At 45.8% G+C, this 24526-nt stretch overlaps 3 protein-coding genes and 1 pseudogene across 4 annotated transcripts; all 4 read left to right on the forward strand.

Moving 5' to 3' along the window:
• Positions 1–1874: 1874 nt before the first annotated feature.
• On the forward strand, positions 1875–6038 carry LOC139829719 (pentatricopeptide repeat-containing protein At2g22410, mitochondrial-like). Of its 2 annotated transcripts, XM_051371165.2 has the most exons (3): positions 1875–1980; positions 3926–5743; positions 5935–6038. In XM_051371165.2, exon 2 carries the CDS (start codon positions 4030–4032, stop codon positions 5716–5718), a length of 1689 nt encoding a protein of 562 aa, XP_051227125.1. In that variant the 5' UTR covers positions 1875–1980; positions 3926–4029; the 3' UTR covers positions 5719–5743; positions 5935–6038. The 2 variants fall into 2 exon arrangements, with proteins under 2 accessions (XP_051227125.1, XP_071684558.1); XM_071828457.1 differs by lacking the exon at positions 5935–6038 and having other exon boundaries at positions 3926–5875.
• LOC127340130 (pentatricopeptide repeat-containing protein At1g09220, mitochondrial) lies at positions 2001–3919 on the forward strand. The gene has a single exon (XM_051365908.2). It carries the CDS (start codon positions 2084–2086, stop codon positions 3512–3514), a length of 1431 nt encoding a protein of 476 aa, XP_051221868.1. The 5' UTR covers positions 2001–2083; the 3' UTR covers positions 3515–3919.
• Positions 6039–6410: 372 nt separating the features above from the next.
• On the forward strand, positions 6411–7416 carry LOC139838578 (putative pentatricopeptide repeat-containing protein At3g05240; annotated as a pseudogene).
• A 469-nt stretch (positions 7417–7885) lies between these two features.
• LOC127344831 (uncharacterized) lies at positions 7886–10958 on the forward strand. Its single transcript, XM_051371164.2, has 4 exons — positions 7886–9372; positions 9464–9580; positions 9682–10598; positions 10701–10958. The coding sequence occupies exons 1-4, from the start codon at positions 7886–7888 to the stop codon at positions 10883–10885; spliced, it is 2706 nt and encodes a 901-aa protein (XP_051227124.1). The 3' UTR covers positions 10886–10958.
• Positions 10959–24526: the final 13568 nt, after the last annotated feature.

The raw sequence follows: 24526 nt of genomic DNA on the forward strand, positions 1-24526 counted from the left end.
AGCTAACAAACTCCAAGCCAACCGTCTCCGCGTCAACCTCCAAGCACACAAGCCCCACGGCAACAAGCTCCAAGTCAACAAGCTCCAAGCACACAAGCCCCACGGCAACAAGCTCCAAGCACACAAGCCCCACGGCAACAAGCTCCAACGCAACAAGCTCCAAGTCAACAAGCTCCAAGGCAACAAGCCCCACGGCAACAAGCTCCTACGCAACAAGCTCCAAGGCAACAAGCTCCAAGCACACAAGCCCCACGGCAACAAGCTCCAACGCAACAAGCTCCAAGTCAACAAGCTCCAAGGCAACAAGCCCCACAGCAACAAGCTCCTACGCAACAAGCTCCAAGGCAAAAAGCCGCAAGGCATCAAACACAATGGCGACAAGGTCCAAGGCAACCAACGATTCACGTTGGGCTTAGTAGAAGTCGGCATGGTGGCCGTCGGGATACTAGTATGCTAGGATACCTAGCGGGGCCTTATCCGTATGTGTCTCCAAGTTAATAATTGCATTGTACTTTCTATTTTCCTATTCCATGACTAACTTTGGTTTTTCAATTTGGTTTTCAGGTATGGCAACTCAATCCACCAAGGGGAAGGGGGCATGGGAGGGCAATGAGAAGGAGGAGTCCGTTTGGGAGGAGGCGGTAAGGACGGTGCGGAAGAGGGAGAAGGAAGAACTTGAGAGGAAGAGGCGGGAGGAGATAGCTAAGAAGAAGGAGGAAGATGATCGTATGCAAAGGGGGTATGAGGAATACCTATTGCGCAACAAGAGGAGGAATGACAAGCTGAAGGCCGAACGGGACTGCGAGGCACGGGCAAAATTCCTGAGGAGCTACCAACTTGAGCAAATAGCGAGGGAGAGGGCCAATAGGATGCACCTAGAAGAGGTGGCTAGGGAGGCTGAACGCATCAAGGAGGAAAGAGCTCAAACGGAAGATGCAAAGACGGAGGAGCGTCACCACTTCTTCGATTCGGTCGTTCAGTTGGCTCGTGACATAAGGGAGAAGGAAGAATTGGCCGAAGAATCTAAGAAAAAGAAGGCGATGGGGGGAGGGAGCCTTTGCCACGCAGTGATGTCCGTTTGGCTATGTTCTTGTTGTCGAACCTTTTATGTTGTCGAACCATGATGTTGTGTGAACCTTGATCTTCTCGAACCTTCATGTCATTGAACCTTATTGTAATTGGAACCTTGATGTCGTCGAACCTTATTTATCGTTTGAACCATTATGTTGTGTCGTACATATGTGCAATGTTGTACTCAAAACTGTTTGAATATGGTGGTAGGATTTTTCATGGTTTTAACACAAGTCAATGTGTGGCGCCCTCCGCACTGGCGCCACACTGCACTGTGTGGCGCCCGTGGCATCGGCGCCACACATGCCAACATATATCAACTTCTAGATCGAAAACATCCAGGGGCTCCGGACGATTAGTCCTTAGCCGTTTTGGCGAGCCTCTTTGTGTGGCGCCAGTGGCATCGGCGCCACACATGCTAGTGTGGCGCCCGTGGCATCGGCGTCACACAATGAGCCTCGCCAAAACGGTTAAGTCCCAGACGATTTGTCTTACAGTATGTTTTGGGCAATTACAAGTGGATGTGTGGCGCCCGTGCCATGGGCGTCACACTTTCAAAGTGTGGCGCCGGCGAGAGCGGCGCCACACGTCCTGCCACGTCGGATCGGCTCACCAGCTCAGCGTCGACGGGCCACGTCGAATGGGTTTGTGGCGCCGGCAGAAGGGGTGCCACATGGGTATGTGTGGCGCCCATGAGAGGGGCGCCACACAAAAGGGTTAGATGAGTGAAATAGTTTCGCCGGAGGGTCAGTCTGTGCTATAGTTTGAAAAAAGGGTTATTTTTGTGCAAATCGCCCGGGAAAGGCAAGCCTAAAGTAAACTGTTGGTTTCGTCTTGGCGCCGGAGGGAGAGAGAAGCCGAGGGCGATTTCCAGTGAAGCCGCTGCGAGCGACCTTCTCTCTAGACAAGGTATGCAGAGATGGCCTCTCTCGATTGCACTATCATTCACGTCTAGGTAGACAACAGAGGCGCTGGGTAGGGTTTAAGCAAGACTAGCTAGCCACCTCCGGCCATGGCACGGTTCTCCCCCCACTTCTCGCGGCAACGAAGCCCACCCCTCCACCCCGCCGCCGCCGCCACCGCCGCGCACGTCCACAGCCTACTCGCCCTCCTCCTAAATCACCAATCCGCCAGACGCCCGCTCCTCCAGATCCACGCCCAGCTCATCACCCACAAGGTGTTCGACGGGCGTCCCACGCCATGGCACACCCTCCTCAAAGCCTACTCCCGCGGCCCCTTCCCGCAGGAGGCGCTGCACCTCTTCCGACACTCCCGCCGGCACGCGGCCTCCAACACCTACGCCTTCACCTTCGCCCTCGGGGCCTGCACCAGGCTGACATGGCCACATGCCACCCGGCAACTGCACGGTCTTCTAATCCGGAACGGGTTCGCGTGCCACGCCCACGTGCACACCGCCCTCACCAGCGCGTACCTCGCGTGCGGGCGCCTGGCGGACGCCCGGGCGGCGTTCGACGAGATGCCGGCGAAGAACGCGGTCTCCTGGAACGTGATGGTCACCGGGTTCGCTGGGCGCGGCGAGGCCGAGCACGCCAGGCTGCTCTTCGAGCGGATGCCGTCTAGGAACGTTGTGTCGTGGACCGGGATGATAGACGGGTACACGCGGTCTTCTCGCCATCTAGAGGCCGCTGAGCTTTTCCGCCGCATGATGGCGGAAGGCGTTAGCCCGAGCGAGATTACCGTTTTGGCGGTTGTGCCTGCAGTAGCCAGTATTGGAAGGGTTCTCTTGAGCGAGGCCCTGCATGGCTTTTGTGAGAAGACGGGTCTTCTTGTGCTGGATGTCCGAGTCGGGAACTCGCTCGTAGACTTGTATGCCAAGATTGGGTCGATACAGAGCTCGCTGAAGGTGTTCAGGGAAATGATGGAGAGGAGAAACTTGGTGTCATGGACGTCGATAATTTCGGGTTTCGCGATGCACGGGTTGTCAGCGGAGGCAGTTGAACTGTTTGCGGAGATGAGAAGGGCAGGCATCGCACCGAACAGGATCACTTTCTTGAGCGTTCTCAATGCTTGCAGCCATGGAGGGCTAGTGGAGCAAGGAGTAGCGTTTTTCAAAAGCATGGTTTACGAGTACAATATAAATCCAGAGATCAAGCATTTTGGGTGTGTCATAGACATGCTAGGTAGGGCTGGACGGTTGTGTGAGGCTGAGCAAGTAATAAGTGGGTTGCCCATGGAGGTTAATTCAGTCGTGTGGAGGACACTGCTGGGTTGCTGCAGTAAGTATGGAGAAGTGGAGATGGGGGAGAGGGCGATGAAGAAGATACTAGAAATCGAAACAGAATCCGGAGGTGATTTTGTGGTGGTATCCAATATGCTTACTGAGCATGGTAGGTTTAGTGACGCTGAAAGAGCACGGAAGCTAGTAGATGAGAGGAATGCTGTTAAGGTTCCTGGGCTTGCTTTGGTTGGTGCGAGCCAATAAGCTAGAACCAAATCGTGGGAAGAAGCTCTCACAGTTGAAGAATTTTTGTTCCATTACTAGAATTGTACCTCTTTGTATACTACCAAATGTGATCTCCCTACTTTATGGTGGGTTCATTCTGTTCTTTTACCTTACATATTTCTTGCAAAGTTACATAGTAACTAATAATTCAGTTTATTTCTTCTTCGCTGATGAATGATTGTTGAATGATAAGTATAACTTTGTTTTAAACACAACCATCTCCTTATCCACTCTTTGCTTTTTTATATATGTTAATAAGCATCAACATCATATGCTTGTATGTTCCACCTTCAAAAGGACCAGCTTACAGTATTATCTTTTGTCGCGTTTGTACTAATTTGTGGTATTATGTTCTGTTTCTGTTTCGCTTATCTTGTTAATCCCTTGCAGGAAGCACATGTGTTGAATGAGAAGTGCAGTACTGCTTTTCCCCTCACTGGCCCAGAGTTCATGGGAAAACCCAGTTTTTTTTCAGGATTGTAATCATAAAACCCATGAAAAAGCTTCATGGCCATCTCATTGTTTCTGGGCTGTACAACTGCCAATATGCAATGTCCAAGATTCTCAGATTTTATGCTGTTCTGCAACCAGATTTGGTTTCTGCTCATAAAGTATATGGGCAGATTGAAGCACCAACAACTTATCTTTGTAATATCATACTCAGAGGACTTACTCAAAGTAATGCACCAGAAGATGCAATTGCTTTCTACAAGAAGGCTCGAGGAGAAGGTATGGTGCCAGACAACCTGACATTTCCATTTGTAGTGAAGGCTTGTGGAAGATTTAATGCTCTTAAGGAAGGGAAACAGATGCACAACCATGTACTGAAATATGGGCTTCTTTCCGATATCTTCGTTTCCAATTCGCTGATTCATCTGTATGCTGCTTGTGGTGATTTGTGCTGTGCGAGATCTGTCTTTGATGAGATGCTAGTTGTGGATGTAGTATCCTGGAATTCCTTGATATGTGGATATAGCCAGTACAATAGACCGAAAGAAGTTTTAACGTTATTCAAGTTGATGCATGATGGAGGAGTAAAAGCTGATAAGATTACTATGGTCAAGGTTGTTTCTGCATGCACTCGTCTAGCAGATTGGAGCATGGCAGATTGCTTGGTTAGGTACATAGAGGATTACTGCATAGAGGTGGATGTTTACTTGGGTAATACTTTGATTGATTACTATGGCAGGCGTGGGCAGCTCCAATCAGCAGAAAAGGTTTTCTTTAACATGAAGGAGAGGAACGCTGTGACACTGAACACAATGATCACCGCGTATTCAAAAGGAGGAAATCTGGTTTCGGCAAGAAAATTATTCGAGGAAATTCCCAACAAAGATCTGATCGCATGGAGCTCGATGATATCTGGATATTCACAAGCTAGCCAGTTCTCCGATGCTCTGGAACTCTTCAGGCAGATGCAGAGAACCCAGGTGAAACCAGATGCAATTGTGATCACAAGTGTACTTTCCGCCTGCGGGCAGTTGGGCGCGCTTGATCTTGGTAGGTGGATTCATGAATATGTGAGGAGAAACAAGATCGAAGCTGACACCATTATGCACAATTCCCTGATTGACATGTATGCAAAATGTGGAAGTACCAAGGAAGCATTGCAAGTCTTCAAAGAAATGAAAGAGAAGGACACCTTGTCATGGAACTCGATCATACTAGGCCTGGCGAATAATGGCGGCGAAGAGGACGCTCTGAATGTGTTCCGGGCTATGCTCGCTGAAGGATTCAGGCCGACCGGGGTCACATTCCTCGGTGTGCTCATCGCCTGCGCCAACGCCGAGCTTGTCGGGGAAGGTCTTGACTACTTTGATAGCATGAAGTCAGTTCACAACATGGAACCAGAGATGAGGCACTACGGTTGCATCGTCGATCTCCTCGGCCGCGCTGGTCAGTTGGAGAAGGCACTGAGATTCATCGCCGAGATGCCCATGGTTCCTGACCCTGTCGTTTACAGGATACTGCTGGGAGCATGCAAGACGCATGGTGATTTAGCCACTGCCGAGGTGGTCACCAAGAAGCTCAATGAGTTGGATGCTGGCAACAGCGGGAACTACACGCTGCTGAGCAACACGTATGCCAGCGCTGATAGATGGAGTGATGCCATGGAGGTCAGGCAGTGGATGGAAGATACTCGTGTGAGGAAATCACCCGCTTGTAGTGTCATCGACTGCTGACCCAGTTAGCGTGAGTTGTACTTAGGTAGTTTCTCGGACCGGTAACAATACTGCTACATTGTTATTTTGGCATATGAATGCAATTAATTGTTTCGATGTGAATAATATAAAAGCCTATTTTTTGTATGTTACCAAAAGGATTTTTGATAATTATATTCCGAGGAATGTAACCAATTCCTTCTGATTTTGCCCTTACAAATTTCTCCTCCGACGCAGGACGCCGTGTAGCATCCTGACGTCTACCAACATTTCCTCATAGAATTGTTCCACGGCAACATCAGTGAGCAATATTACAATTTCTTATCACAGGATGAAGACCTAGTACGGGAGGCTGGGGAGTTCCACCACCTAACACAAGTTCCAATTCAGTTTATTTCTTGTTGGCTGCTGAACGATTGTTGAATGATATAACCTTTGCTTTAAACACCACCATAGCCACTGCTTGTTTTTATTTGTATGTTGTTAATAAGCATCAACATCATGCCATATTTTTCACTTTCAAAAAGACTAGTTCATGGTATTGTTTTTTGTCGCTTGAGTACTAGTTAACAGAATTATTTTGTTGATGTTTTACTTATCTTGTTAATCCCTTGCAGGGAAGCAGATTTGTTAAAAGACATGTGCAGTACCACCTTTCTCTTCACTGGCCCACATTTCATGACAAAATCCAGTTTTCTTTCACCATTGTGATCATGGAAGCCATTAAATGGCTTCATGGCTGTCTCATTGTTTCTGGGCACTACCAATCTGTAATGTCTAAGATTCTCAGATTTTATGTTGTTCTGCAACCAGATTTGTTTTTTTGATCATAAAGTATATGGGCAGATTGAAGCACCAACAACTTATCTTTGGAATATCATACTCAGGGGGCTTGCTCAAAGTAATACACTAGAAGATGCAATTGCTTTCTACAAGAAGGCTTGGGGAAAAGGTATGAAGCCAGACAACCTGACATTTCCATTTGTAGTGAAGGTTTGTGCAAGGATTAATGCTCTTAAGGAAGGGACACAGATGCACAACCATGTGCTGAAATATGGCCTTCTTTCCGATATCTTCGTTTCCAATTCGCTGATTCATCTGTATGCTGCTTGTGGTGATTTGTGTGCAAGATCTGTCTTTGATGAGATGCCAGTGAAGGATGTGGTATCCTGAAATTCTTTGATATGTGGATATAGCCAGTGCAACAGATTAACAGATGTGTTAACGTTATTCAAGTTGATGTAGGATGGGGGAGTGAAAGCTGATAAGGTTACCATGGCCAAGGTTGTTTCTGCATGCACTCGTCTAGGAGATTGGAGCATGGCAGATTGCTTGGTTACGTATATAGAGGATTACTGTTTAGAGGTGGATATTTACTTGGGTAATACTTTGATAGTAGTACATTACTATGACAGGCAGGATTACTGCATAGAGGTGGATAATTACTTGGGTATTACTTTGATACATTACTATGACATGCATGGGCAATCAGCGGAAAGAATTTTCCATAATATCAAGGACAGGAATGTTGTGACACTGAACGTGATGATCATAGCATATGCAAAAGGAGGGGGTATGGTCTCGGAAAGAAAACTATTTGAGGAAATTCCTAACAAAGATCTGATCTCATGGAGCTCTATGATATCTGGATATTCACAAGCTAGTCAGTTCTCTGATGCTCTGGAACTCTTCACAGGCAGATGCAGAGAGCCCAGGTGAAACCAGATTTGAGGAAATTCCTAACAAAGATCTGATCTCATGGAGCTCTATGATGTCTGGATATTCACAAGCTAGTCAGTTCTCTGATGCTCTGGAACTCTTCAGGCAGATGCAGAGAGCCCAGGTGAAACCAGATTTGAGGAAATTCCTAACAAAGATCTGATCTCATGGAGCTCTATGATGTTTGGATATTCACAAGCTAGTCAGTTCTCTGATGCTCTGGAACTATTCAGGCAGATGCAGAGAGCCCAGGTGAAACCAGATTTCAGGAAATTCGTAAGAAAGATCTGGTCTCATGGAGCTCTATGATCCCTTGCTAAATTTTCTTGGAGTGTCTTAGGCCAATTATTAGGGTGTAATCGGTTTCCATCTAACTTCGCGCAATTGTTCGGTATCCTTTATAATATTTTGGGGCAGCTGCGTAGGCTAATCTGGATACTTTTTATTGCGCAGTCTTGGGATCTTTGGCATGTCCGAAATAAGCTTCGCCCAATCGCCCCCAGACTCCCCAAGGAAACAGAATAGCAAACCCCAGCTAGCGCGGAATCTAATCAAGATGTCACCGCCGCCGCCGGCCACCGATGGCAGCTGCACTCTCTTCCGATGCTTCTGCTGCTGGCGTCGTCGGTGCTCTCCACGGATCCCGCGCGTCGCCCCTGGCAGGGACTACGTGTGCATACCGGCTGGCGCGGATGACCGCCCCGCGTGGTCGCTGCTTGTAGGCTTCCGGGCAGACTCCGGCCTCCGCCTACACCGCTTCCGCGTCGCACTGTCTGGTCGCATCCTCGGCCGGAGCAACGACGCCCTCGAGATCTTCCACCACTTCGACAGCGATCGCGCCGCCTCCACCTGGGGCGCGAACGCCACGCTAAGCCCCGACGGCCGCTCCCTCTGCATCTTCTGTTCGAAACGGCTTGTCGATGCTGAGTCGAAAGTCATATCCGCCCCAGTTCTGGAGCTGCAGCTGCAGGACGACAAGAAAACCATCGCCCAACTCCCTACCGTGCTGCTAGGGCGCCTCATGCATTGCCGCCCAGTCACGGTCGGCGGTGACATCTGGGCACCCTACTTCCACCTGATTCCTCACTCGCCGTGCCGCCTCGTCATGCAACGCCTCGACAGGGGTGATGGCAGGTGGGTGGTGGCCGGCACCATCGAATTCCCTTACGAGATGGAAAACCCCATGAAGTGGGGTGGCAGCATCTTCCAGGGACACGCCGTTATACATGACACCATCTTGGTGTCGCTGCGACCAGCTCACCTGCTCTTCAGCTTCAGTTGCTCCACCTGCACCTGGACGGCCATCACCACGATCACCAACAAAACTACTACTAGCAGCAAGAATCCATCCTTTCGTACCAGAAGCGAGAACACCTCCACTAGCAAAGATACTACTCGCTTGGATACAGCGGTTTCGTCCTCTGCCCCTATAAATCCAAGCCCAGGGAGTAGCAGCAAGAACATCTCCCGTGACAACACTACCAGCAGCATAAACACGTCCAGTGGCAGCAGCACTACCCTATCGGGTGGCACCACCAGGGTTGGCAAGTATGTTCCTATTCGTGACCGCGGTGTATATGTCGAAGAAGATGATGCCATTTACTTCCTCCAGAAATCCACCATCTATGCCTACAAGCTGCATGGCTGTGGTCAGGGTCAGCAACCGCTGGTAGAGCTGAAGCCGCCTACCAAGATCGATTCTGTTTGTCCTTTCTATCCTGATGGTTTTGGCTTACTCACGCATTTGGGTGGCAGAGTCATGTGCTCTGTCTGGATCAGCGTGGCGCGTGACTGCTCATGTGACAAGTATCATGTAATCATCTCCACCTTTCAAGTAAAATATTGCAGCACTGGGATCGCCAACGGCATTGAGATCTTACATTCCACCTGTCGCCAGTTAGACATGTTCCCGTGCAAGCCTACTGTACTACCCGTCCATGAATTCTGCTTTCTGCAGTAAGTGTATTATTTTCATTGGTTGTTGGTGTTAGTTACTAGTCAAATGTTGTCACTTCAAAGAATATAATCATGGCAATATCTCAACTAGGGAGTATGAGGAGTACAACCACGAGAATGCCATGGCACCTTCGAGGCTACTTGAGGGCATTGAAGATTCAACCAGCTACGATGCCGAAGATTCCTCTGAGATGCTTGCTTGTTGCAGGTTAACAAACCTTCGATCAATCTTTCGTATGTCCAGTTAGTTTGTATACATTTTCCATGCATGAATGACATGTGTGATCTTTGTGTTACAAATTGTTGCAGGAAGTTTTTATATAAACCGTCGTTCCCAAGATGCTATGTGCTTCGGGAGCCTGCTTGTCGGATTAACAGAGATCTATACATCATGTGCCAAGCTGGCTCTCGTTTGATTGTGTATCGGACTGAAATCGTAGACGGAAGGTTACTGCTCAGTTGCAACTACATTCCTCTCAGGCTGCATCTTGATATGAACATAATTATGCGTGATAGTAACACATCTGGGTGGCAGAGTCATGTGATGGAACAGCCTTCTCTGAGGTATTTCATGGTCAGGAGCTTAACAAACATCTATGCTGTGTCATACAAACCAGATGACATCTGTGAGTTTGAACTTAGTAGGCCATCTTCCAATTTGCTTAAAACTTCAAGGCCTGCTGGTGTTTGTTTTGCCGTGGTTCTTCATGTAGGTCATCGCATTGTTGCTGTCACTCATTCTCTCGAAGTTTACCTATTTGTGCCTCCGACATCCAGGTTTTGTGCTCCTACAGACTGTTGGAAGCATCACAAGACAAGTCGTCCTGATCATTTTTTGAACAGGAGTTTTGATCTGTCAGGATATGTTGTCTTGGGTGCTGATACCTTCATAGTTTCTGACGACAAAACATGCAGGTGTTTTCTGCTTAACCTGAATGTCAGAGAATGGGAAGATGTTTTACCTGATGTTGAAAGTAGGACCTTGCTAATTCATGATCCGCTTATCTATGGAAGGCAACGTTTAAATGGGAGATCCATATATTTTGCTGGTTATATCTACTCATGCACAAATTGGGGCCTTGTTGCTTATGACTTTCATGATGGCCTCCTCCACGATGAAATCAGTTTGCCATTTTCATGGCGTAAGACTACTTGGGAGGGCGAAAGCATGTGCTTGGATTTTGTTGGTGCAGAGCAAGGTGCAGTTGTATTTTGTGTAGTGCAAGGTGATAATTTATTCTCACTTGCCCTATCTCTAATTATGGTTTTATTAAGATCCTGAAAGATGTGTTTAACCTTTAATGTGATTGCATTTCCTGCTGTGCTAGGTGAATGTTTCTCTGGTCCTCACGGCCAGGATGTGTATGTCACCATTGTCCAAGTTAAGACGACAAAAACGCCTGTTGGTAAATTTAGACCAGAGAGTATCGATCACGTGGATATTGCTACATGTTTAATTCCGCTTGAAGACGGGGTGGTCAGTACTAGGAGCTGTTTTTCAGTCGAGCATTGATTCGTGGTGCTTCATTATTTGTATATCACACGAGTTCTCAATGCACTGTAATATTTATAACACGCTGTATCTATTCTGAAGCCCCTCGACGATGCTAGCTGACTGTCTGAACATGTGCATCATGTATTCACATTTTGGAAGATGTGAGACGGCTTGGCCTTTGAACTGACGTTTATATTGAGACGCAGGCTGTAATTTTGCTCTCTCTTGTGCAATTCCTTTTTGGCTATGCTCTACATTGAGACGTTTACATAGAGACACGGGCTTTTTTTTTTTGTAGTGTCATTGATGCCTACATGTATGTGTAGATGCAGAACGCACCTTCCCCTTGCCCTGGCACTTGACAACCTCTGTGGTCTCTAATCTCATTGCCATGGTGCTTGAGAACCCCTCACTAGTAGGAATTAGCCGCGTGTGAATTTTACCTGATGATCATGGACCCCCACACGCGACTGCTAGCAGGCCACTTGTAACAATATGTAGTCTAGTGCGGTGTGAGGATGTTACTACTATGTTTACTGGTTGTGTGCTCGGCCCGCATGCTACCAGTGTAATGTGCATGCTACCGGATTTTTTTTTCTGGATTTATTTCTTTGTGTCGCGTATTTCAGCAGGTGTGACAACATATTTAGACATGAATATATACATTTGGAATTTCAGCCAATATTCAGTATTAGCAACCTTAAAACCTATCAAATTTGATAGTTTTAATGACAACACCAGTTACATATTATTAACAACATCCAACAAACAACACTAGCATTCGAAAAAAATCATAGATGATCTCGAAGACAACAACAATGTCCAAGTTCCGCTCGCATCTGTCCACAAGGAAAGTGATATGTCACACATACCAAGTCCAAAATTCACGGTCCAGATACCAGGAGCAAATGAGATTGGGTGCCAAAACGCTTCCCCCGATCTATTAACCTTGCCTTCTAGGTAATAGTTACCAACTTTGTACTTGTGGAGTAACCCAACTATTTCATGGTATAGTTATCACCACGACATAATATAGTTACCATTCTCTCTATGCAAATGTGTCGCTGCAAAAATATTGGTGTCATCAACCGATTGTGTTATTATGCAACAAATGACTTGTCTTTGTTGAAAGGATGAGTGATTCATTGATCTCAATATAACTGAGCACAACGGCAAAATCGATTAAGGGTAATGAATGTGAGCGTCTTCCAATTTTTATAGGGCAAAACTAAACCAAAAGATATAACTTTCTTTTAATTCAATAAGTTTCTAGAAATACGACAAGGAAGTCTTTTTTTACACATGCGACAAGGAAGAAAATATGTTGAAAGTAGCGTAAGTTCTGAGATTTTTAATCCAATTTGAAAAAAAAAATTAGGCAAATATCTAAAGCAAAGTTGCCAAAAAAATATCCCATATCTGTGGGTATTGTTTTTTAAAATCCGCTAGAGTTGCTCGCCACGAGGTCTTATTCCTTGGCTCCTAATCCGGTAGAGTTTATTTTAAGATGTACATTTTGCTTTGCTTAAGGTTGAAGTCCCTTAAATTTGCCCTCAAGAGGCACTTAGGAGCCCCAACAAGAGGTGACACCACACCTCCCTTTGAAACCACAGGACATCCTTACACCGCACCTCTCCAAAAGAGTTTCGAGATAGGATCCAAACTTGCCAGCAACTGGGAGGAAATAGGGAAGAACTTGCAACGTGAGAGAGAAAATCACGACAGTAAGCGTCACTAGTAGGAAAACCCTTATAGGCAGAGCTTAGTTCTGTGGCGCACCACTGAAAATGCGCCACAGAATGTTATTTTGTGGCGCACCATGCTAGGTGTGCCACAGAAATAGCTTAATTTTGTGGCGCACTGTTGAACATTGCGCCACAGAAATTGTATGGGGCCCACATCCTGCCACCACCAATTATTAGTGTAGGTATTTCTGTGGCGCACATGGCATGCTGCGCCACAGAAATAACTCTTTCTGTGGCGCACGTGCTTCGGTGCGCCACAGAAGTAGTTGATTCTGTGGCGCACTTGCTCGGGTGCGCCACAGAATTAAGGTAACTTATATCATCTCGCCCGTGCCCTCCCCCGCCTGTTCACCTCTCCCCTCTCCCCTCTCCCCTCTCCTTCGATCCGCCGCGCTCCACCATGGTCGTCGCCATCGCCGTCGCCGCCGCCTTCCTCCGCGAGGGCCGCATGCCGCCACGGTCCTCCCATCCCCGTGATATGTCTCCAACGTATCGATAATTTCTTATGTTCCATGCCACATTATTGATGTTATCTACATGTTTTATGCACACTTTATGTCATATTCGTGCATTTTCTGGAACTAACCTATTAACAAGATGCCGAAGTGCCAGTTCTTGTTTTCTGCTGTTTTTGGTTTCAGAAATCCTAGTAACGAAATATTCTCGGAATCGGACGAAATCAACGCCCAAGTTCCTATTTTCACCGGAAGCATCCAGAACACCCGGGAAGGACCAGAGGGGGGGCACTGGGCCCCCAGACCATAGGCCGGCGCGGCCCAGGCCCTGGCCGCGCTGCCCTATGGTGTCGTCGCCCCTTCGACCCTCCTGCGCCGCCTCTTCGCCTATTTAAAGCCCCTGGATCGAAAACCCTGATACGATCGACGAAAACCACAAAAACCTTCCAGAGCCGCCGCCATCGCGAGGCCAAGATCTGGGGGACAGGAGTCTCTGTTCCGGCACCCTGCCGGAGCGGGGAAGTGCCCCCGGAAGGCTTCTCCATCGACACCGCTGCCATCTCCACCGCCATCTTCATCACCGCTGCTGCTCCCATGAGGAGGGAGTAGTTCTCCATCGAGGCTCGGGGCTGTACCGGTAGCTATGTGGTTCATCTCTCCCATGTACCTCAATACAATAATCTCATGAGCTGCTTTACATGATTGAGATTCATATGAGTTTTGTATCACTATTCATCTATGTGCTACTCTAGCAATGTTATTAAAGTAGTTCTATTCCTCCTGCACGTGTGTAAAGGTGATAGTGTGTGCACCGTGTTAGTACTTGGTTTATGCTATGATCATGATCTCTTGTAGATTGCGAAGTTAACTATTGCTATGATAATATTGATATGATCTATTCCTCCTACATATGCATGAAGGTGACAGTGTGCATGCTATGTTAGTACTTGGTTTAGTCTTTTGATCTATCTTACACTATAAGGTTACTTAAATATGAACAAATTGTGGAGCTTGTTAACTTCGGCATTGAGGGTTCGTGTAATCCTACGCAATGCGTTCATCATCCAACAAGAGTGTAGAGTATGCATTTATCTATTCTGTTATGTGATCAATGTTGAGAGTGTCCACTAGTGAAAGTGTAATCCCTAGGCCTTGTTCCTAAATACTGCTGCTATCGCTGCTTGTTTATCGTTTCTTTGTGTTACTACCGCTGCAATACTACCACCATCAACTACACGCCGACAAGCTATTTTCTGGCACCGTTGCTCTTGCTCATATATATTCATACCACCTGTATTTCACTATCTCTTCGCCGAACTAGTGCACCTATTTGGTGTGTTGGGGACACAAGAGACTTCTTGCTTTGTGGTTGCAGGGTTGCATGAGAGGGATATCTTTGACCTCTTCCTCCCTGAGTTCGATAAACCTTGGGTGATCCACTTAAGGAAAAACTTGCTGCTGTTCTACAAACCTCTGCTCTTGGAGGCCCAACACTGTCTACAGGAAAGGAGGGGGAACGTAGACATCAAGCTATTTTCTGGCGCCGTTGCCGGGGAGGAAAGGTAAAAGGTACTCACACTCCGGACCTCGGCTACCAAGCTATTTTCCTATTGTAAGTACTCAAAGCTATTTCCTTTAGATCCTGCAATTGCATCTTTTTGTTTCTTGTTTACACTAGTTTGGCATAATGGACAAAAATGAGCTTCTATTGCTATTTCCTGATTTAAAACATGGATTGTTTGATGCGAAAATTAAAAAACCTATGGAATCTTATTTGCATGCTCGTGGTAATATTAGTATGAACGCTTTGAACACCATTGTTGATAATGATATAGAAAGTTCTAAGCTTGGGGAAGCTGGTTTTCATGATCTATTTAGTCCCCCAAGCATTGAGGAGAAAATTTTCTTTGATGATACTTTGCCTCCCATATATGATGATTATAATGATAGTGGTCTTTTGGTGCCACCTACTATGGAGAGTAAATTTTGTTGTGATTATACTATGCCTCCAACACTTGATGAGAATAATAATGATAGCTACTTTGTTGAATTTGCTCCCACTATTACTAATAAAATTGATTATGCTTATGTGGAGAGTAATAATTTTATGCATGAGACTCATGATAAGAATGCTTTGTGTGATAGTTACATTGTTGAGTTTGCTCATGATGCTACTGAAATTTATTATGAGAGAGGAAAATATGGTTGTAGAAATTTTCATGTTACTAAAATGCCTCTCTATGTGCTGAAATTTTTGAAGCTACACTGGTTTTATCTTCCTATGCTTGTTACCTTGCTCTTCATGAACTTGTTTATTTACAAGATTCCTTTTCATAGGAAGCATGTTAGACTTAAATTTGTTTTGAATTTGCCTCTTGATGCTCTCTTTCGCTTCAAATACTATTTCTTGCGAGTGCATCATTAAAACTGCTGAGCCCATCTTAATGGCTATAAAGAAAAGAACTTCTTGGGAGATAACCCATGTGTTATTTTGCTACAGTACTTTGTTTTTATTTTATGTCTTGGAAGTTGTTTACTACTGTAGCAACCTCTCCTTATCTTAGTTTTGTGTTTTGTTGTGCCAAGTAAAGTCGTTGATAGAAAAGTAAGTACTAGATTTGGATTACTGCGCAGTTCCAGATTTCTTTGCTGTCACGAATCTGGGTCTACCTCCCTGTAGGTAGCTCAGAAAATTAAGAAAATTTACGTGCATGATCCTCAGATATGTACGCAACTTTCATTCAATTTGAGCATTTTCATTTGAGCAAGTCCGGTGCCATTTTAAAATTCGTCAATACGAACTGTTCTGCTTTGACAGATTCTGCCTTTTATTTCGCATTGCCTCTTTTGCTATGTTGGATGAATTTCTTTGATCCATTAATGTCCAGTAGCTTTATGCAATGTCCAGAAGTGTTAAGAATGATTGTGTCACCTCTGAATATGTTAATTTTTATTGTGCACTAACCCTCTAATGAGTTGTTTCGAGTTTGGTGTGGAGGAAGTTTTCAAGGATCAAGAGAGGAGTATGATGCAACATGATCAAGGAGAGTGAAAGCTCTAAGCTTGGGGATGCCCCGGTGGTTCACCCCTGCATATTCTAAGAAGACTCAAGCGTCTAAGCTTGGGGATGCCCAAGGCATCCCCTTCTTCATCGACAACATTATCAGGTTCCTCCCCTGAAACTATATTTTTATTCCATCACATCTTATGTGCTTTGCTTGGAGCGTCGGTTTGTTTTTGTTTTTGTTTTGTTTGAATAAAATGGATCCTAGCATTCACTTTATGGAAGAGAGACACGCTCCGCTGTAGCATATGGACAAGTATGTCCTTGATTTCTACTCATAGTATTCATGGCGAAGTTTCTCCTTCGTTAAATTGTTATATGGTTGGAATTGGAAAATGATACATGTAGTAATTGCTATTAATGTCTTGGGTAATGTGATACTTGGCAATTGTTGTGCTCATGTTTAAGCTCTTGCATCATATGCTTTGCACCCATTAATGAAGAAATACATAGAGCATGCTAAAATTTGGTTTGCATATTTGGTTTCTCTAAGGTCTAGATAATTTCTAGTATTGAGTTTGAACAACAAGGAAGACGGTGTAGAGTCTTATAATGTTTTCAATATGTCTTTTATGTGAGTTTTGCTGCACCGGTTCATCCTTGTGTTTGTTTCAAATAAGCCTTGCTAGCCTAAACCTTGTATCGAGAGGGATTACTTCTCATGCATCCAAATACTTGAGCCAACCACTATGCCATTTGTGTCCACCATACCTACCTACTACATGGTATTTTCCGCCATTCCAAAGTAAATTGCTTGAGTGCTACCTTTAAAATTCCATCATTCACCTTTGCAATATATAGCTCATGGGACAAATAGCTTAAAAACTATTGTGGTATTGAATATGTAATTATGCACTTTATCTCTTATTAAGTTGCTTGTTGTGCGATAACCATGTTCACTGGGGACGCCATCAACTACTCTTTGTTGAATTTCATGTGAGTTGCTATGCATGTCCGTCTTGTCTGAAGTAAGAGAGATCTACCACCTTATGGTTAAGCATGCATATTGTTAGAGAAGAACATTGGGCCGCTAACTAAAGCCATGATCCATGGTGGAAGTTTCAGTTTTGGACATATATCCTCAATCTCAAATGAGAAAATTATTAATTGTTGTTATATGCTTATGCATAAAAGAGGAGTCCATTATCTGTTGTCTATGTTGTCCCGGTATGGATGTCTAAGTTGAAGAATAATCAATAGCGAGAAATCCAATGCGAGCTTTCTCCTTAGACCTTTGTACAGGCGGCATAGAGGTACCCCTTTGTGACACTTGGTAAAAACATGTGCATTGTGATGATCCGGTAGTCCAAGCTAATTAGGACAAGGTGCGGGCACTATTAGTACACTATGCATGAGGCTTGCAACTTGTAAGATATAATTTACATGATACATATGCTTTATTACTACCGTTGACAAAATTGTTTCATGTTTTCAAAATCAAAGCTCTAGCACAAATATAGCAATCGATGCTTTTCCTCTATGGAGGACCATTCTTTTACTTTCAATGTTGAGTCAGTTCACCTATTTCTCTCCACCTCAAGAAGCAAACACTTGTGTGAACTGTGCATTGATTCCTACATATTTGTATATTGCACTTATTATATTACTCTATGTTGACAATTATCCATGAGATATACATGTTACAAGTTGAAAGCAACCGCTGAAACTTAATCTTCCTTTGTGTTGCTTCAATACCTTTACTTTGAATTATTGCTTTATGAGTTAACTCTTATGCAAGACTTATTGATGCTTGTCTTGAAGTACTAATCATGAAAAGTCTTTGCTATATGATTCACTTGTTTACTCATGTCATTACCATTGTTTTGATCGTTGCATTCATTACATATGCTTTACAAATAGTATGATCAAGTTTATGATGGCATGTCACTCCAGAAATTATCTTTGTTATCGTTTTACCTGCTCGGGACGAGCAGAACTAAGCTTGGGGATGCTGATACGTCTCCAACGTATCGATAATTTCTTATGTTCCATGCCACATTATTGATGTTATCTACATGTTTTATGCACACTTTATGTCATATTCGTGCATTTTCTGGAACTAACCTATTAACAAGATGCCGAAGTGCCAGTTCCTGTTTTCTGCTGTTTTTGGTTTTAGAAATCCTAGTAACGAAATATTCTCGGAATCGGACGAAATCAACGCCCAAGTTCCTATTTTCACCGGAAGCATCCAGAACACCCGGAAGGACCGGAGGGGGCAGCACTGGGCCCCCGGACCATAGGCCGGCGCGGCCCGAGGCCCTGGCCGCGCCGCCTATGGTGTCATCGCCCCTTCGACCCTCTGCGCCGCCTCTTCGCCTATTTAAAGCCCCTGGATCGAAAACCACGATACGATCGACGAAAACCACAGAAACCTTCCAGAGCCGCCGCCATCGCGAGGCCAAGATCTGGGGGACAGGAGTCTCTGTTCCGGCACCCTGCCGGAGCGGGGAAGTGCCCCCGGAAGGCTTCTCCATCGACACCGCTGCCATCTCCACCGCCATCTTCATCACCGCTGCTGCTCCCATGAGGAGGGAGTAGTTCTCCATCGAGGCTCGGGGCTGTACCGGTAGCTATGTGGTTCATCTCTCCCATGTACCTCAATACAATAATCTCATGAGCTGCTTTACATGATTGAGATTCATATGAGTTTTGTATCACTATTCATCTATGTGCTACTCTAGCAATGTTATTAAAGTAGTTCTATTCCTCCTGCACGTGTGTAAAGGTGACAGTGTGTGCACCGTGTTAGTACTTGGTTTATGCTATGATCATGATCTCTTGTAGATTGCGAAGTTAACTATTGCTATGATAATATTGATATGATCTATTCCTCCTACATATGCATGAAGGTGACAGTGTGCATGCTATGTTAGTACTTGGTTTAGTCTTTTGATCTATCTTACACTATAAGGTTACTTAAATATGAACAAATTGTGGAGCTTGTTAACTCCGGCATTGAGGGTTCGTGTAATCCTACGCAATGCGTTCATCATCCAACAAGAGTGTAGAGTATGCATTTATCTATTCTGTTATGTGATCAATGTTGAGAGTGTCCACTAGTGAAAGTGTAATCCCTAGGCCTTGTTCCTAAATACTGCTGCGTTACTGCTGCTTGTTTACTGTTTCACTGTGTTACTACTGCTGCAATACTACCACCATCAACTACACGCCAGCAAGCTATTTTCTGGCACCGTTGCTACTGCTCATATATATTCATACCACCTGTATTTCACTATCTCTTCGCCGAACTAGTGCACCTATTTGGTGTGTTGGGGACACAAGAGACTTCTTGCTTTGTGGTTGCAGGGTTGCATGAGAGGGATATCTTTGACCTCTTCCTCCCTGAGTTCGATAAACCTTGTGTGATCCACTTAAGGGAAAACTTGCTGCTGTTCTACAAACCTCTGCTCTTGGAGGCCCAACACTGTCTACAGGAAAGGAGGGGGAACGTAGACATCACCCCGCCACCTGCAGCACAAGCTGCCGCTACGGCGAGGAGGGGCCGCCGCGAGGAGGGGCCGCCGTCGCGTGAAGGTGGAGGAGCCGCCGCGTCCTCCTCCTCCACCGCTGCCGTCGTCGTCAACCTCCTCCTCCACCCCTGTCGTCGGTGAACTCTCTCCCCTCCCCTCCCTCTTCCTCTCCCGCGCGAGCACAAAGTGCTTGACGAAATGCTCGTGCTTCTAGGTTGTGCTGATGATGCTCTGGATGCATTGCTGTTGCTCTGGATGCATTGATGTTGTTGCTCTGGATGCATTGCTGCTAGTTTCTTTGATTCAGTGATGCTGCTCATGTGCAGTATCTGAATAAATTACTTTGTTGCCTGCATATGGATAGTTTCATTTGGAGTGACATGCTATATTGGCTCTATATATATCTGCTCCAGAGGTTCCATTTGGAGCCTGGATTGCTAGTGGTTAGTATATTGTTATGCTGCTAATAAAAAGGTGTTGGTTATTGTCAACTTATATCACTTGCTATGCAAGTGTGGCTTACAGGATCATATGTACCTGTTGTTTGTGGAGGTTTACTGCCACTTGTTATTGATGAACCATGTGATGGTAATGGTTCAATTTAATTCAATGATGTTAATTTGATTTCCATCCTTTGTTGGAAATAAATCCATGTCTGAACCTGTACAAGGTAATGAAGACTTGCTCACTTGGTATTGCTTGCTAGTTGGACATTTGGTTGGTTTTGATGCTCTTTTGGTTCATTTAAATGCATGAAATGCTACTATGGTATGCTACTGTGGTATCCTTGTGAAGAAAATGATGGATTCTTGTGAGCTTATGGTATGCTACTATGCTACTGTGGTATCCTTGTGAAGATTTACTTGATGGATTCTTGTGAGCTTATGGTATGCTACTATGCTTATAATGCTCTGATTAGTGGGGATGCTTACTGGATCATGTGCATATAGTTCATATAGTTCCCTAAAAAGAAAGAATGCTCCCTGGCCAGATGCTTGATGTCTTGGCTCAGTCAATGATGCAAAGGCTGAGGCAAAAACTTGGATAAGAACAGATACTAAAATGTGTGATTTAAATGGAATGCTTATGATGGTATACTAAAATAGAGATATTCACATTAGGGAATCATGTAAATGAATGCCACTGTGGTATCCTTTTCTTGTTGGCTTTGATGAAAATAGAGATATCCACAGTAGGGGATCATATAAATGAATGCCACTGTGGTATCCTTTGAAGAAAAAGGACTGTTTCTGATGGTTTTAAAAGGCTAGGTGGTGCTAGGTGATTCAGTTGGCTACCAAGACTTGTCTCATCTGGTTAGCTGGGATATGCTATGTGTTGTTGCTTGTTTAGGCATATCTATCACTTACTTGGATTCTTGGTTCTTGATTGGCCTCTCTTTTGCCAGTATCACTTGGTCTATATACCAAGTGATGAATAATCCCTTTGGAGCATCTGCTCCATGCATGCTATGTGTGTTTGAGCATCTTGACTTATGTCACCATGGTTGCTGGTTTGTTGGTGTTTTTGTACTTGCCGATGATTAGATGGTTGGTCGATCACTCGTACACTCGGGGGTGGAGCAAGTGAGCCTGGTGTGATGGCACAAATATCAATATTTTGTGCATCCTACCTGGCCTCATTTACTCCATCCCTGGATGTTAATATTTGTTTCGACCAACAAAGTATGAGGCATTTCATTTAGTTCATACTAGCTACTTCTTAATTTCATTGGCCTTTCTTCCATTTTAGTGCCGATGATTAAATTGTTTGGTCACTTGTACACTCTGGGGTGGGGCCAGTGAGCCTGGTGCGATGGCACAAATATCAATCTCTTGTGCATTCTACCTGGCCTCACTGACCCCATCCCGGAATGTTAATATTTCTTTCGACCAACAAAGTATGAGGTATATGATATCTAGTTGAGATACCACTTGGCTCTTTCTTCCATTTTAGTGCCGATGATTAGAATGTTTGGTCACCTATACGCCGCAATATACTTTGTAGACGGGCCCTCCTTTCCCCGGCCGCCGTTCCGTGAACGAGTCTTTGACGAGACAACAACGCCGACCTGCCTCTCCGGTGCATCACCACTTTTCTTCTCTCGCCGTCCAGTACGTGAACGAGTCCTTAATGCAAAGACGGTGTCAGCCTCCCTAACATCATGCCGACCCCTGTTGCCGTGCTTCAGGCCGTGTCTCAGGCGCCCTGCACTCTTCGCCTTTTTGCCCGGTGAACGAATAGACTAATCGTTGGAATAAGGAAGCCGATGACGGCCGATCGCAATTTAATCTTGCGACCGGCCGTCATCGGTTTCCTTATTCGAACGATCAGTCTATTGGTTCACCGGGCAAGAAGGCGAACAGTGCAGGGCGCGGGACACACGGCCTGAAGCGCGGCAACACGGCCCGGCATAATGCTGGGCAAGCCGGCACGGTCTTTGCATCAAGGACTCGTTCACTGGACGGCGAGGGACTGACGTGGTTCTGCGCCGGAGAGGCAGATCGGCGTCGTTGTGTCGTCAAGCACCCGTTCACGGAACGACGGCCGGGGAAAGGGGGCCCTTCTGCAAAGTATACTGCGGTGTATACTGCAACTATGGTTTCTGACCATAGTATTTGTGTTGACCAACAATGTATGAGGCACTTATTCCATTTTGTCATTCCATTTGCTTTGAGATTTTCAAAATGCCGATGATTAAAATGTTTGGTCACCGTACACTCGGGGGCGGCGTAAGTGAGCCTGGTAAGATAGCACAAATATCAATCTCTTGTGCATCGGACTTGGTCTCACTTACACCGTCCCTGAATGTTAACATTTGTGTTGACCAACAATGTATGAGGCATTTATTCCATTTCTCTTGTGCATCGGACTTGTTGGTCTCACTTTCTTCCATTTTCATCATAGTAGGAACTGGATGAAGGACCCCGATGCAAGCGAGCCTGGTGGGTAGAGATGAGGGAGCAAAGGAGGAACCGGATGAAGACTACTTTGTATCTCGAAATTGTGAATTTTGTATGAATTAAGAGTTGTATGCAAAACATTTGACACTTAATTGCCACTATATATGTATCTCGATCGGGCTCTAAGTAATGTGATGGTGATGTCTATGTTATATCTGTGCAATGTACATGATATTTATATTATATCTGAATGTTGCTGTATATAACCTGTATCTCTGTATATTGCTGTGTATAAACTGCATGTGTATAGCAGGCAGCACAAAATCGAGTATAATACAAGCAATTTCTGTGGCGCACTGAAAACCAATTCTGTGTCGCACGCTTTTCTGTGGCGCACCTAGAAACACGTGCGCCACAGAAACCTTAATTCTATGGCGCATGGGAAGATGCACCACAGAAACGCGCATGGGAAGGTGCGCCACAGAAACCTTATTTTTGTGGCGACATTTCTGTGGCGCACCTCCCATGCGCCACAAAATCCATTTTTGGTGCGCCACTGATGAGGCTTTTCCTACTAGTGCGTGGAATCGATAACAATCGAGGCGTACAAGCATAAGGCTTGATTCAGAACGCTCGCGAGATAGGAATTTAGAAAATTAAAAGGCAATGTCCTATCATACGAACATGGAACCATTACAGAAAGAAGATTATAATACGAAGTTAGAATTAATTAGCAACCATCAGGTCCAACAACGCGTCCATGGAGCAGAAAATAACTACACACTTAAGCTCTCTCTATCTCGATCGATCTGGGTATCTGCAGCACTAATCTTCCTGCCTCGGCAGAAATACCTTAGTACCGACAATGGCAGTTGCGAAGGCTGCTAACATCGTCCCAATTCCAGTGATCACATTTCCTTTATATACGTTGGCTAAAAACCTGTTATTGTTGACCTGAAGTACCTGTTGCAGCTCCTTATGCTCAGCTGTCATGGAAGATTCTGCTTCCATCTGTCCTAGCAAGTTGAGCACCTGGTGTTTCTTCGACTCTATTTGTTTCGCGAGGCCCTTAGGTGGCGTGTTGTGAAGAAGGCTCGCTGATTCTGATGACGTAAACCGGCGAAGCGAGCTCGCGCCATGGCGAATCCTTGGCAGCAGCCGCTGCCGTCCCTCCTTGATGGCCGCTTCAGCGTAGCGACCGTAGATCTTCCTCGCTGCGCACCGAAGAGCTGCCGCCATCGATGCACTAGTAGATTAGTGACTTCGCCGCTGTCCCCCAAGTTCGATTTCACGCCGCCGGGCCTGTTCGAGTTCCTTCAGTCGTCCTCTTGGTCCGGCAGTCCGGTCTGGTGTGATACCCTATCCCGAGCCTCTAATATATACCACAGCTACGGACCTACGGTAGGTGTCTCAATATCCGACTCGACTACGGCCCGCTAGTACAAAACCGTCACATTTCCATCGTCGTATCCGACTCCATATGCAGTCCCGTTTCAATCCTCTCCTGGCTACGTCCTAGTCGGAATAGTGGGGAACCCTAGCCTATTCGTTGGTATATATTTTGTGACTCGGGAGTCGGGAGAGGGTATCGCACCAGACCGGAGCAAGAAGATTGAAGCAACTCGAAAAGACCCGGCGGAGAGAATAGAAACTTGCGGCAGATCTGCCAAGTCTTCTCTATCGATGGCGGCAGCTCTGCGGTTCGCGGCGAGCAGGATCTGCGGTCGCGCCCTTCAGGGATCGCGGGCGTATTTAACGACGGCCGCTGAAGCCGCCATCAAGGAGGGACGGCAGCGGCTGCTGCCAAGGATTGGCCATGGCGCGAGCTCGGTTCGCCGGTTCGCCTCATCCGAATCAGCAAATACGGTATGCACTCCCGCTTAACCACCGTTAACCACCGTTCGCATGGCTCCCGCTTCGCATGGCGCTCCTGAGCCGCCCGCACCGATCGCCGTCACCACCGTTCCGCCGTTATCGCCGCCCTCTCCCTCTCGTATCAGACGAGAAGCGATCCTCTCT

Source organism: Lolium perenne, chromosome 3 (genome assembly GCF_019359855.2).
Source record: "Lolium perenne isolate Kyuss_39 chromosome 3, Kyuss_2.0, whole genome shotgun sequence".
Classification (NCBI taxonomy): domain Eukaryota; kingdom Viridiplantae; phylum Streptophyta; class Magnoliopsida; order Poales; family Poaceae; genus Lolium; species Lolium perenne.

What these genes read in the sequence shown, in the direction of transcription:
- LOC127340130 (XM_051365908.2), top strand. Translation starts at nt 2,084, where the DNA reads ATGGCACGGTTCTCCCCCCACTTCTCGCGGCAACGAAGCCCACCCCTC.
- LOC139829719 (XM_051371165.2), top strand. Translation starts at nt 4,030, where the DNA reads ATGAAAAAGCTTCATGGCCATCTCATTGTTTCTGGGCTGTACAACTGC.
- LOC127344831 (XM_051371164.2), top strand. Translation starts at nt 7,886, where the DNA reads ATGTCCGAAATAAGCTTCGCCCAATCGCCCCCAGACTCCCCAAGGAAA. An exon ending in CATGAATTCTGCTTTCTGCA is followed by an intron (nt 9,373 to 9,463) that starts GTAAGTGTATTA and finishes TATCTCAACTAG; the next exon opens with GGAGTATGAGGAGTACAACC. An exon ending in TGTATTTTGTGTAGTGCAAG is followed by an intron (nt 10,599 to 10,700) that starts GTGATAATTTAT and finishes CTGCTGTGCTAG; the next exon opens with GTGAATGTTTCTCTGGTCCT.